The sequence below is a fragment of the Etheostoma cragini genome, chromosome 6 (assembly GCF_013103735.1).
Source record: "Etheostoma cragini isolate CJK2018 chromosome 6, CSU_Ecrag_1.0, whole genome shotgun sequence".
Taxonomy (NCBI): domain Eukaryota; kingdom Metazoa; phylum Chordata; class Actinopteri; order Perciformes; family Percidae; genus Etheostoma; species Etheostoma cragini.
Genome location: NC_048412.1, coordinates 19,275,389 through 19,289,915, shown reverse-complemented (window position 1 = coordinate 19,289,915; position 14,527 = coordinate 19,275,389). Strand labels below are relative to the sequence as shown.

The window sequence follows — 14,527 nt, the reverse complement described above, 5'->3', positions numbered from 1 at the left end:
ACACACACACACACACACACACACACACACACACACACACACACACTTTAGCAGGTCTAACTTGGCTCTCATGAATCTGACCTCACTGCCAGACAGACATGGAGGTAATATAATTAACTAGTGTCTTTTACAAAGACACACACTATCATCTGCTATCATAATCTAATAGATCTCAAGCAAATTACTTAAGCACAGTGCCAACAGACTGAAGAAAAAAAACATTCAGACAACACGTCCGCCCACACTGACATGTGTTCCTGTATAACAATATGTAATTCTTGTAAAACTACAGTTATTTGACTTAACGTGTACAACAAGTATAAGTAAATCTCTTCCCCTGAAGTACAGTAAGTTAAGTACAATTGTAGGTATTTAGAAGACCACTCACGAAGTTACTCAGTTACTAGCCATGGGAAATGGCCTATGTGACATCCTGACTTTACTGTGTTAATATCAACATTGATAATGTAGCCAGATGGTCAGATACACTTACCATTTCGTTACACATAACATATTCTACTAATTATAAATCGAACAAATGTGGGCAGAAATTAAGATCTGAAGTCTTGGACAAGGTTATTAAAACACAACCTATCAAGAACCAACTAACTCAAAATTAAATGTACTTTTACTACTGTTCCACTGGTTTCTTTTCATTTCTGGATGGTATCAACATCAAATAGTACACTCATGAAACTTACTTTAGTTGTGTAATCCATCACAGTGAACACCAAGTATGCATTCATTTATGTCACCGTTACATTGTCATTGCAGTGATGCAGTTACAAACTGGTTTGAAAAGTCTGCACTGCATTATCTCACGACGACAACAAACCAAGCCAAGAATGCTAGGAAAGATTATTTCTGAGATTTGTCAACTGTATGGCACAGATCCAAAAATGCTTTTGTCCTTTGAATGAAGTGCCATCTTAATTGCAACTAAACACAAAAACCTAAGTTATCATGTATAGCAATATTACATATTTCTTTATATTTTTCCTGACCTTCAGTGGTTTAATTTTTTACTTTGCTGCAGTGATGTAGACTTTTAGTCCAGGGTGTAGTCCAGTGCACAGTGACATCACTGTTGGGTGTGTTACAGGTGAAACAGAGCAGCAGTGATGCTGGGTGTTAGCTTACTCGTTAAACAGGAATACAGGTATTAGACTGTAACCACACAACATGCAGAAAAAGTACAGGAAAAGCCATTTGATTGCTGCGATAGGAGAAACGTAATTAGTAACTTCTTACCCTGCATGCACACAACCACCCACCCTACCTTCCATGTTTGGCCTCAGTGGAGTCTGACCAGGCACTGGAGGCAGTGATGTCAGAGTCTGGGATGGTGCCATCCTCCATCCCCAAGGCGTAACGACATTGAGCTGCAGGAGAAAGAGAGAGGAGAGAAGGAGAGAGACATGAGCAACATTCTCATTTGTATGGAGCCCATGTCCAAGTGAAACTTAATATTTCCATTAGAGTTTCAGCAGCCATCATTGGTCATGGAGCATAATGTTGTTATGTCATCTCTGGGAAAACTTCCGGACTTCATGCTTCATAACCCACACAGACACAGAGAGGCGGGAGAAAAAATACCAAACTCCACAATAAATTGTTCCTGTCCTCTCTTATTTTGTTACAGATACTCTCTGGGCAAAGCCTGTACTAATGAGCTCATGTAAAACGTAATGGCAGTGTTTAGCAACACTTATTCCTGCAAGTGTCATTGTTCGGTCAAAAGTGACCTCAACATTCATATTAATCTGAAGACAGTGTAAGCAGTGCAAGATACTGTGACCCGTCTTCTCTGAGACTACACCTATCCTGTTCCTTTTGTCTTTCTGACTCTCCATCCCACACATAGCCACCTCCACAGGGCTCTGGCGATCCTGAACAGCCCCTGTTCCTGTTACCACTCCTCAGGGATTTGCAGCAAGAGAACAAACGAGAGAAAGAAACCAAGGGCGAATGAATGAACACAGACAGGTCTCAGATATCTGCACTGACTCCGGTCCAGCGGCAGCATTATCAACTGATCCAGATAGTGTGGTCCCAGGCAGGGATTACCCAACTACCCAGCTATCCGCTGTCAAGTCAGTCATGAGGTGGAGATGGTGTCGGGTGGGGGGGTGAGAGGCTGAGGGAGGGTTTGAGTAGTGATAAAGTGAAAAGGGTTACTGTCAGTGATATGGAGGGGGAGGCTGAAGGTGAAAGAAAGAGCTGGGGGTCGGGTGGGTGTCTAACTCAGATTCTGTCATTGAGTCAGCGGACAGGAATGTTGGGCTGGATGACAAACCCTAAAAGCCCCAACGGGGGCAGACAGACGGACAGATATACACACACACACACACACACGCACAAGCATGCACGCCTATTTTATTACATCAACATCATTACACATCAGCCGTCATTACCCTGCTATGTGCGATCTTCTCACCTCTCTGTCTCGGTCTCTCGCTTCGTGGGTCCTCAGTTTTACCTTTGTCATTTTTCATAAAACTTGTGTGCCTGCACACTTAACCTCCCTGCACACACCGTCAAGATGGATTCCATTGTTTCAACAGGACAAACTGTGTGTTCTGTGTGCTACAGTCTGTTCATCTATCTCCAACTGATTCTTTTCCATCAATTAAGCCACAAATCAAAGTTGAAGGTTTATTAGTAGTGCAAAAATAACAGAAGTAGTCATGTTCGCCATAAAAATCTTAAGACCCAGCCAGTCACCTGCAACAATGCTCATTTAAAATACAGCTTAATCATACAAATAAAAGCAAAACCTAAATCACAAATAGTGCAAGTTTAAATATGAACAAATAAAATGTAATGAATTAATATTATATAATTTAAATTGTAATTTTAGATTAGTTGATTAATCAATTAGTCGTTCAACAGACAATATTGCCATCACAAGAGCTATGCTATCTTCCATTAAAATGAAACTGATTATCAATCAATATATGCAGATACATTTTTTGGTGATTGACTTATGGATTTATCAACTGATTGTTTCAGCTCTAATTAGGATAATCTATTAGTCCTTTAAGTCATTCATAAAGCAAAAGGTTCAAACACACCATGGCCCCAGTTTCTCAAATGCAAGGATTTTCTCTTTTATAGATTAAGCCGTTGCATGTGCCGTGCGCTTAGATCGTTGAATAGTCTTATTCAGAGACAATCTGCAGCAGTCAGAAAGTCGACCGAGCTGCAGTCTCCTCTGGTTAAACCTAGTTGGCTCTCATTTACTAGCACCTCATGCGCTCCCTTCTGACAGTTTGACTGACACTTTCATGAGCTGCTTGTACATTAGCCGTCTTGACGAGCCAGCCCAGCTATCTCATTCTCCTATTACACACGACTGGCTGGCAGACAGGGAGAGGACACAGGATAGCCTGTTGATAGTGGACGGAGAACGAGCCTTACTGATCTGAGAATGTGAGGAGAATGTCGGAGCAGCAGGACCGACGGTTGCTGTGCCAATGGACACGAGAGGGGAAGAAGAAGCCAAAGGATTGAAAACGCAATTATGCCAAGCTATTTCAAATGTCTAGTTTTCTGTGTGTGTGTGTGTAATAAGAATGGAATACAATAAGAAACAAACACATTTGTACGTTAAAAATTTAGTTCTCTTGGTTGCGTGTGTGTTTACCACATTGTACCTGGGTTAAAGTGCCACTCGTGGTCCCCGGAAGACGACACCAGCGCCACCAGGACTGTGATCACAGTGACAGGAAACAGCCGCAGGGTTGGCAAGGCCATGACAGCAGCAACACACCTGGTTACCCGTCCAGGGACGCAATGATGTCCATAAGCATACCTGTCGCAGAAAAAGACATTTAGGATTATGTCTGTGCTTGTGGAAACTGCACCGACCACCACTAAAACACAAATGTTTTTATTGTCACGGCCACACATACAGTACGTTACACATGCACGATGCACCATCGATAACTACCTCTATCAAATCCTCTTAGTCTAAATCCCAGAGCATGTCTCACAGTCATTTGTTTCTCTGAGTTTTGCATGCCGAGCGTAGCAATAGGCCAAGCCCCAGAGGAGCAAGCACAAAGCCATATAACAAAAGCCACTTTCACACACTAATTTGTTTTCTTCACTGGCAGCAGAATGCCGTGATACAACTATACTTGCTGCTTGCTACGTGCTGCCTTTAGAAAGAGTCCAAAGAGATTGGTAATTGAAGATGGTATAATTAGCTAGCAACATTTACTCGCAGAGATTTTTTGTATTCCTTCTGTATTTGAAACTGATTTCAAACTCCCTTTCCCTTAATAGCGCGGAGCAGATTTGGAGCACTCGGTCGCAGACGCTTGTTTGGAATAAATAAATAGATGAAGCTGTAAGATTGGAGAAATGAAAGCCATTGAGTGAGAGAGAAGGACGTATGTCTAAGTATTTTGAATTGATGGGGACACAAACACTGTCTGTGCTAGGTTAGTGCTAAGTAAATGACGTGCACGTCACAGACATTTTGAATGTGTTGATGCATTACTTTACATATCCTTTGTCATTATATCCTCATCCATTGTTGCAGGTGCCTGGCTTTAAATATTTATAGCCTTGAAAGCTCAAAACTTACCAAAACGCCTACACCCAGTTGCGGTTTAATTAGGTGCCCCTAGCTGAAACTAATTCAAAATTCAATACTTTGCCATATCAACATGATTGATGGTATTTTGTCTTGGAAGTTAGCTGACTTAAACAAAGACAGAGGAAGACTAAAATAGTGAAGCCACTCAATGACAAAACACATTATACATTAAACTAAGCATGAAACAGACACTATTCATACCAATAGAATAATCATAAAAGCGTTGAAAAAAATGGGTAAAATAAAATCCAAGAATAAAAACACCATAGATAAAATAGATTACATGCTTCTCGTGCATTAAAACACATCTGCACTATTACTTAACCTGCTAAGTGGCCTTGCTAATATTTTGAGGGGTTTTTTTGTTTTGTTTTATGCTATAGCAGCTGGAGAGACAGAGAGAGAAGAGGGCAAAGGGCAGTCACTGATTTAAACCTTGGATGATCATTTTGGAGGCTGTAGTTTGTGGTTGTGTTGAATTGTGTCGTGATGCGCAAAGATGTGTTACGGATATTTAGTTTAAATCCTCATAACTATAAATGAAAACATATTAGGAACTTCTCTCAGAGTAATTTAATGCAATTCAATGAAATGACAAACGGCAACAAAATGATCATATAGTTGAATCAACACCTCTCCAACGGTTTCAACAGAAACTTAACATATTAACTTTCAGGAAGAGAGGCTCTTATTACAGGACTGTTGTTTTGGACTGAAGTTGTTTCAGCTAAGTGTACCCTCAGTAGCAAACTGTCAACTGAGTGTAGATCTATAATATTTTCAAAATGAGATAGGATGTATAATGTGAAAAATAAGCACATTTTATTGCTCTATCCCTTGTGTATATTTTACTTTTGAGACGTGTTTGAGGAAGACTTGCAGTGGTGAAGCAAGTAGGAGAAGGAAACCTCATGATAAGTGGAGGTCTGAAGTGGAAATGACAGCTGGGAGAGACAGAGAGGGCAGGCTGTCTTCCCTGTAGACCCTGTGTGTTTCGGCTTCATTTCTGACTAGACTGGGACAAGCAGACAGCTGACACACAGCTGTAGTGACAGATGATCGGGGGGGGGGGGGGGGGGGGGGGGGGGGGGGGGGGGGGGGGGGGGGGGGGGGGGGGGGGGGGGGGGGGAATTATTCGTTGAGGGAGTTGGGGAGAGGGAATGTATGGAAACAGAGTGAATAGAAGGGTGTTAGCTCAGGCACAACAGGGTGGAGACGGTGGAACAAAAGCAGCGATGACATGGTTACGTGTGTGTGTGTGTGTGTGTGTGTTGGGGAGGTGGTGTGGAGAGGGTGACTTATGGCCTCGTACGGTGTGTATATGCATTGGTGCGTGGGGCACATTTGTGGGCACAGAGGAGATCTCAGGGATAGTCAGTGCAGCTGTCCTGAACACAAGACACAACGCAACCCATACATGGCGCATGTGTTGTGTGCAAGTGGGAAGGGAAGAGAGGCTGAAAAACACATAAGTTGTCCGAATGAGCAAGTGTGTGTAGTTCACCAGATGACAAAAAAGGCTGAAATATGGGGCTTACTGGACTAAGTTGTATGTCTGTAGAATCAGAGCTAAGAAGCTGACTGGGGCCATAAATCAGAGGCCATCACCATAACAACCGTGACATCAACATTATCCTCGACAGCATCTCATCACCGTTCTGTCAATTAAGGGGGAAACAGGGCAGCCACCTTTTATCACCACACCACAGAGAAAATGCTTTATAAACAAAAAAAAAGAAAAAAACAAAAAAATCAGCCACAAAAATGATTTGGCAAGCAGGAACAAAAGTGGCTACAGCCATCCGAGAACATTGTTGTTGGAAAAGTCAAATGGTGTTGAACAGCTGTGGTTAGTTCTGGAGGCAGCACAGTGTGGAGCCCAATCTACACACTCACATTTTGTCTCTGCTAATCCATTCGCAGGACTAATGAATACTTATGAGCAGCTGCTGTTTCTGTCCCACACAACAAAACACAAAGAGACAGAGTCAAGAGCACGGAAACACAAAGCAGAACGTGTTTAGTTAGCAGTCATTGCATCATAAAGATAGTTTGCCAGAATCTCTATAATTAGATTGCTTCAGTGAAAAACGGTCAGGACAGCTTTGGCACCGGTTAGCGTATTTTTTAGAGAGCCCCTCGTGTTGGAACGTGTTGGTGTTTAATAATAAAGCCGGTCCACCTAAAGGATTATGCAGTTAGTTTTGCATGTTTTAGCCCATTAACTGCGAAATTGTGTATGCTTTACATCACTGCTGAGAATATCGTAACTATAGGCTTTTACAGTCCAGACAGCCATTAGTCCGAGACTAGTATAAAGTCAGTATAAAATCAACTTGCAGAAACTTGAAACCTGTCAATCTCATTTTGTCCACTTTTTTGTTACAATTACATTAAAAAAAACATCCGAGACTCAACTTAACTTCCAAACAATATTTCAAATGCCAGAAACCAGAAAAATTGAGAAAAGCTTTTTAACATTGATTGGTTTTGAAACAACAAATTGTTTGAACAACATGATTATAGCAGCCAAACTTAGTCATCCTGGTTGAGCATTCTTTGAGGTAATACAGTATTGATCGGTCAGTCAGAAATGGCTCAACAACTACTAGATGGAATGCCATGCAACTTGCTTAAACATTTAAGTCCCCCACAGGAATTGCAATCACTTTGGTGAATCCTTAACCTTTCCACTACTTGTGAAACTAATGACACCGGCCTCAGCAACTTAGTTGGTATACATGTAGACTGGTTGTCTTGTAAAAACATACCCTGCTCTCATCTGCATTATTATGTGATAACTTAGTGTGACAAAAACACTGATACCTAACGTTTACTATGATTATTACTGTTATAGGCATGTTAACAGTAATGTGTGTGAGGTGAAACCAACTGTTGCATAAAAAGATACTAAATGTATCTCAAATGTATTGGATCATTTTGAAAATGGCAGGCAGTGATATAAAGGATATGATTTGTAGTTAATAAGTTAAACCCTTTAAGCCTTATGTTTCTTGTGCTTACACCGACCTTATTGTGTGAATTCTCCAATCACAGCAAGATAGAGTAACACGCTGCCTCAGTTAGACATGACTAATGGCCGCTGGGAGACTGAAAGTGGGGAGCTCTTTGTTTTGGATTTCCATCAGTGTGTGAGGACGTTGGTGAGGTTGTATGCACCACTACCCTCCAAGTCTGGAGAGAAGGGAGCATTAATTAATCTTCAAGTTTCACAACACTTTGAAGGGTGAGACTGTGCAAGCTGCAGATGCAAGGTCATTGGATGCTTTCCTGTAAACAGGCTTGTTTCTGTGTGACTCAGGGATTGTGTGAAAAAAAAAAACACTGATCCCTGCGGGGCCACTGCACCTTGTTTTTACCTAAAACCCACTCCAAGGGCAGCTGTAAGTTGGTTGGCTGCACAAATCTGTCCATGGAGTTCCACTTTCATCTTGAAACATTTTCCTTCAGATTACTTTGGTTAAATATTAAAATATCACTCAGTCTAATATTTCCTTCACTCTCAGCATGGAAACAACACAACTATACATACATTTGCTCTTAGAACTGAAAATACAGGCAGTGCTCCTTTTATTAGTTCCCTGCACTGAAATCTACAAATGACCCATGATATTTCAGGAAGATACAAGTGAAGTCCGGTGATAGTGTGGGTCATACATTGGTCATCAAATTGTCCAGATGTGTGTCACACTATTCATCTATACAAGGAAGTGCCAGTCATGACTGTGGTATCTGCTCATCCTGAGTTTAACTAAAGGGTGAGGAAGCAGGGGGAAAGGAGTGATGAGTCAGTTAAACAAGGTAATGAAAGCTGAAGGAAAGGCAGCAATGGTGCCCAAGTCAGAAAAACAAATTAAACAGCAGCATGAAGAAAAGGAGAAAGTGTGACTAAAAGGATGACTGAAGTAGGTGGTGATTCACAATGAAACAATGAAGGAAGCACGGTTAGGGGATTGTAAAAGAAATTGTGTTGCCAGGAATAGTTATGTTGCACTGAACATCCTATGACTTGCTTATGGAAAATACCTAGTTCAAAACACATCTTCCTGGTGGCACAGAGAAAGCAACACCACTAACAAGTCTAAAATTTACAAGCTAACACTGGCTTAGATCCAAGGCTCAAGGGTAGTTCAAAAACAGGTACAAGAACTAATGTAATAAAGTTGGGTTCATTAGCATGCGGCTACACAAGCTGAAATCAATCCAAACTGAAGAATGAAACTTCCCTCTTCTCCCTTTTCACTGCCGGCTTTATACTTGGACGCAGGTCCACTTAGTCCCTCATTCCATACCAATTGCAGCATATCTGCATGGCGGACAAAGACAAATGGGGACTGATTACAACAAGTTGGTCTGGCAAATAAAGAATGGCTTCATCAACCACAGCCACACAAACCTATTTGTAAGTGTAGGGACAAAGAATTACAAGGAGCTTTTAGCCATAAACACATTTTCCTTTTGGTTTTCTATCATTTTCTTTGTTGCCCACTGGGTGGGTCAAGAAACATTTAGTGATAACCTTTTTTGCACACGCCAGCCATAAACACACATCTAGTTCGAGTTAAAAGACCCTTGGAAACAAGACCATTCATCTTAAAAGGAGTTTATCCTGAGATACTAAAATGTCTGCGACATCTCAACTGTACACACTTTTATATTTACACATTTCCAAAACCACAATGGGTTTGAAAGTATGGGGTAGCGCCACACCAAAAACACTTTAACAAGCTGAATCTGAAGTTAATATTGAACTTGTTTGTTGTAGATAATATGCAGTAGTACTTGGTAGATCTAGAACAATATAACAGCTGATGTTAGCTTATTGCAGATATATAAGAAATAACAATAGGAAATGTCATGTTTGATTAAGTGATGTACAACAAATCAGATTTGTTGTTTCAGACTCAAATATGGCCACAAAAATCCAGTAACTATCACAAGCTAGTTTATGGTCTTTCCAGATGATTAGCTTTCAACAGCCTTAATGTTGCAAATGGTTTGCAAGAATCCATGTATACAGCATTGGGGTCTTGCCTGTAGGTCTGCAAGCCCTTTGGGATCCAACGGGCTCGGCTTGGTTCAAAAGATCGGTGTCGGTTTCCAGCCGGGGTTGGGCCTCAAAAGCTGTAGATTTCGTCAGGTCTGGTGGGGTAGGGCGGGAGGTTTTTGCTCTTGCAGGGCTTTTGTCTTGCCATTTCCAACTAGGTCTAGGCATCTAATTGTTTTGTTTTTTGCAGAATAGAGTTTATCCATAATATGCAGTCTGCACAACAATTATAGTGCTCAGAGAACAATGTTGCTTGTACTTCTTAGGGTAAAGTTCATTTTTGGCAGCTGATTCGTCCAAATTATGTGTCAGTTAAAGCTTGTGTAGAAAATGGTGACATTGGCAGGTTTGTCTTCTGTTAATCAAGAACTACAAGTCAATAAGCTGCACCCAGGTTAATTCAAATGTTTGTATGTAGCAACCGAGGCCTGCCGTACAAACACAATATTTAATCTGGACAGTTTTTTAATTGTATCATTGTACTCCAACGTTATGGCATCTGCAGAGGCAATAAAAGGAAATAGGCCTGAGCATATACAGTACATACATTGTACCAAATACACAAGAGGGAACTAGAATAAAACAAAAGATGTTCTGTAACAGGTAAAATGTACCAAGGAACAGTGAGCGCAACACCAAATAAAACCCCTACCAAGATATATCGTTGAATAAAAGAGTGAATTCCCCTCTGTGTGCCAACAAAGGAACAGTTGAAGAGAGTGCATTACAAATTCTTTTAGGAAACTGGTTTTTGAGTGACAGTAACTGGAACACAGTTTTGGTTCTCAGGGCTTGAAGCTTCATACATGTCTTTACATGAAGTTTAACTTTTCTCAGCTCTTTTTCTCTGTATAATGCATCTGGAATGAAAGGAGTGGCATTTCACTTCTTGTTAAAGTGAGTTAGACCTTTATCAATTAAAAGTTTCACCAAGCTTCACCGCTAAAGTGAGGGAAGATTAGTTCAGAGTTTGACCTTAGTTGGAGTGTGGGTGTAAAAATGATTATGAGAATCTAGCAGAAACGTGGCAGCATTAGCATGTCATAATGATAGTTTGACAGCAGAGTGTGTGCGAATGGTAGTTTGACGCAGAGGCCGTCACAAGAACGTTTTAGGGCCGCAGTGTGATGGCAAACCGCAGCCCAATTCCCTGAATTCAATTTGCACAGTCTCACTGCCACCACTGTCAGAGAACAAGTGAGAATCAGAGGGGAGGATAGGGTGAAAGGAAAAAGGACAGGCATGTGACAGCACAGTGCTACTCTCACAATGGGTAGCGAGAAAACGGCTGGCAACAGAGATACTGGAAAACAGAAAATTTCCTGCAGTAACCGAACGAAGAGACTCCGAATGACAGAGCGAGCTTGGGACAAAGGCAACTCTTTGCCCGCAGGAGGGGGGGAATTATTCATTCAGTGAGCAGCTATTGAAACAGAGCGAGGAAACGGGAGAAGAAGGGAGGGTAACAAGAAGAAGGGATGGCCTGGAGAGAAACAGAGCAGAAACAGAAACCAGAGAGCCCAGGTCAAACAGGAATGAGTGTAGCGAGACTCAGCATTTTGAGTCACAGAGAGAAAAAAAGGCCAAACTGAGCCCTCAAACAGATGTCTTCTTCTCCTTTCTAATAAATAACAGCCAAGCAGAGAGAACATTATTTTAAAGTTTAATGTTTAGCTACTGCAGTGGGCAAACAAAGGAAATACACTCATAAAAGCAAATTTGGATCTACAAAGTATTGCAATATGCACTTAAACACACACCTAAAACTAAACACCTCAGGCACAGGCGGATACCTCTATCACGCTTGCGGTTCTCCTTCTCCCTCTAAGCAGAAAAAAAGCCTTCTAAAAAGAGCTAAATTACACATCACACAACAGTTTCCTGACGCTAATATGCCCCTCCAAACCCCTGTGAAAGAAAGACAGACAGGTCCGCCCCACTCTGATCGTGAATTTTGTTTCAATTCAAATTCATCATACGAAGAGAGACATAAAAAAAAAAAACATCCCCTTGATGTTGAACACAACTTTCTTCTATGTTTCAACGAGGTTTCAAAAGCACTTCATTTGCCAGAAGCCATTAGGGATTATTAGTGATTTACTGAGCCACGAGAGACACGGTGTGTGCTAGCAACCCAAGACGAAAACACCACCACAGTGTGAGGATTTGAACAGAGAGGAAAAAACACTGAAAAGAATGAAAGAGCAAGGGAGAGAGAACAGAGCACATGCCGGCCTTTTAGTTAGAGAGAGTTTCCATCTTTCATTAGGTTTGTCTATAGTTTTTCCAGAAGCGATAACTTCAACTGCCAGTTGTTGGAGAGACGTGTGAAAGAACTTGCCGTGATTCACGGTTTGGTTTCAGCTCACAAGATTCAGCATTAGCAACCTGCATTCACTACATCCCTAACATCATAGGATTTAAAGGGGAATTCCACAAATTGTACCCATCAAAGTGTGTTTACATGTACTGAGGAGATGCATGAAAAGGTTTTATAAAAACCTCTGCTCCAGAGGGAGACTTGTGAGACATCTGTAGCCAGTTTCTTATCGATGCTTGAGGCTAGCTGCTCGAGGCTACATCTGCTGCTAACAGCATAACACACCCAAACCTCAAAGTGAACAGTTTTGCGGCAGAGTAGCATTGTGGTAAATGTATGCCCCAGGCTTTGACATGAAAGGAAAAATGCATTGAATTAAAAAGGGCGATATTTGCTGCTTCAATTTTAATCCTTTTGTTCTAACACAGCCTGACAATGTGACAGGAGTGCAAAGCTTAATCAGTACTCAGGAGTACTCTTTAAGTGAGAGTATTTTCTTATTTATGAGTCATAAAGCATGTAATACAACTAAATAAATTACACACTAGGGAGGAGTTCGTTGCCAAATTCTACATTTTTTGTTTTGTTTACATCTTTTACTTTTATATCAATGAATGAAATCATATAGCTACATTAGCGCCTCCAAAAATGGGTCACTTTTAATTTTGAGACATATGCAAAGGCATTTCTGCAGGAGGTTCCTGATCAGAAAGGAGGCATCAAGCCAAGGTCCTGAGATATCTGATAAGATAGTGTGACAAATTCTTTGAAGAAACCTCAGCAAGCCAAACTTTAACTCCAGTTTGCTTACACCAAGACAGCAACATTGTTATCTAGGCAGGACACTTGACAAGAGCAAACAGATAAATGAGGAGACTCACAGGGGCGATAGGAGAAAAGGAGGCTGAGATGGATGAGTGGCAGAGGAGGGGGAGGGGATAAATGAAACATCTGATGCTGCTTCAAAGGGAATGGAGAGATAGAAGATGAAGAGGGAGAATGTGTGCTTCATGTTAGATGCAGAGAGAGAGAGAGAGATTGCTAGAATGATCAATTAGGGAATCAAAGGTATGCTGAATGTCAGGGTGGGACGGAGGGCTAATCTGAATAAAAGGTAGGACTAGGAGATGGAGATTCTCTGAGAGAAAATCAAATATGGATTTAAGAACTTACTGACAACTAAAGCCCAAGAACACCCCGGGTTTCCACTTTGAAGTGTCACCACCCGTGACTGGATGAATTAGTTTCTCTGACAATCTCATCGAGCTCGCTCTCCATGTGACCACACATACGGCAAATGCAATTGAAAAGTCCAGCTCTCTAGACTGGAGTGAAAATTGGTTTATGAAAACAGGGTGGACAGTTGAGTCCTGCTTTCAATTGGTTTTATTCCCATTAGCAGGGGACTGTAAAGAGGGGAGACAAGTAACTGTGGCGTGTCTTTGGACTTTAATGAATTCCTTCACTGGCCTTGCATGGTCTGTCGGGAGCCAATTACCAGCAAACAGAATTTAGAAGAGTTGCTGCCTAATACGTCGTGAGAGAAGTCACAGAAAAGGCCGGTCTTATGGATGGAAAACACCATGGTCATCATTGTGCTCATTCACGTGGTTAACTAGCCACATTGGACACATCGCCACAAAGATCAGGCAACTGTGCAAAACATGCAATTCAGCTATTGTGCAGGATCTGCCTTTGGGTTTTTGGATTTGTGTCCACCTGCTAAAAGTCTTTTCAGAATGGTCTACAACCAGAAACACAAAGACAAAGTCACAAAACCTTGACTGCCACCAAAACAATAACGCCGTTAGAGGACAACAGACAGCGGTCAATGATCAACCAGACTAAACAAAGTGATCCCATTGTGAAGACTAAATCCTGTGTGTCTGCACGCACACACACACACACACACACACACAAACACACATGCATCTAGAGTGTTATCAGTCACAGAACAGCAATAATGCCAAAAACTGTAACCCTTAAATGTTTTCATGTCTTGTACGTAAATTATTTCCAAGACTACTAAACCAAGTAGAACCAAGAAGTCCGAAACGTCCGAAGACTGAAACAAAACAAAAAAAACACAGCCATTTCACAGACACTGTAATACAAATTACTTTGCTCTGTGCATATTTGTCCATAAATAATATTATGCACTTAATGTCAATTTCTCTTAAGCCTGCCAAGAGACTGATCAATAAAATAACTGTTCCCTGTGTGTGCATGCCGTAAATTATACTCACATAACTGTTCAATCCAACTAAATAATATATTCTGTGTCTCCTCTCTGCTGGACGGCACAGCTGAGGTAAAAGCAGCTATGCAGGGCCAGCGGTTCTCGTGGGATGCTGTAGGAGACTTAGCAGCCAGATGCCCATCAGACAGAACTCCAGAAGACCTGAGTTTGCTGTGAGGGATTGTGTACTCACGCTCAGGGCTCCTCCTCACTTTATGCCCCTACTTTTGCTACAGAGGCAGAGAGGGAGGGATGGGGAGAGAGAAAATTGTCTTTTATTACCTCTCTATCTAT

General features: G+C 41.4%; 1 protein-coding gene across 6 annotated transcripts in view; it reads right to left on the bottom strand.

Annotated features, from left to right (window-relative positions):
- The window catches only part of ddr1 (discoidin domain receptor tyrosine kinase 1), a 38,195-nt gene that overhangs the window by 21,915 nt on the left and 1,753 nt on the right, over nt 1–14,527 (bottom strand). For 4 of the 6 annotated variants that reach the window (XM_034874125.1, XM_034874126.1, XM_034874129.1 and 1 more), the window contains exons 2-4: nt 14,241–14,463; nt 3,657–3,814; nt 1,280–1,382 (exon numbers count right to left, since the gene is read on the bottom strand). In XM_034874125.1, coding sequence (XP_034730016.1) covers nt 1,280–1,382; nt 3,657–3,814; nt 14,241–14,242 — 263 coding nt within the window. In that variant the 5' untranslated portion in view covers nt 14,243–14,463. Of the gene's footprint in view, nt 1–1,004; nt 1,020–1,279; nt 1,383–3,656; nt 3,815–14,240; nt 14,464–14,527 lie in introns of those variants that run through there. The other 2 variants (XM_034874128.1, XM_034874130.1) reach the window with 2 other exon arrangements.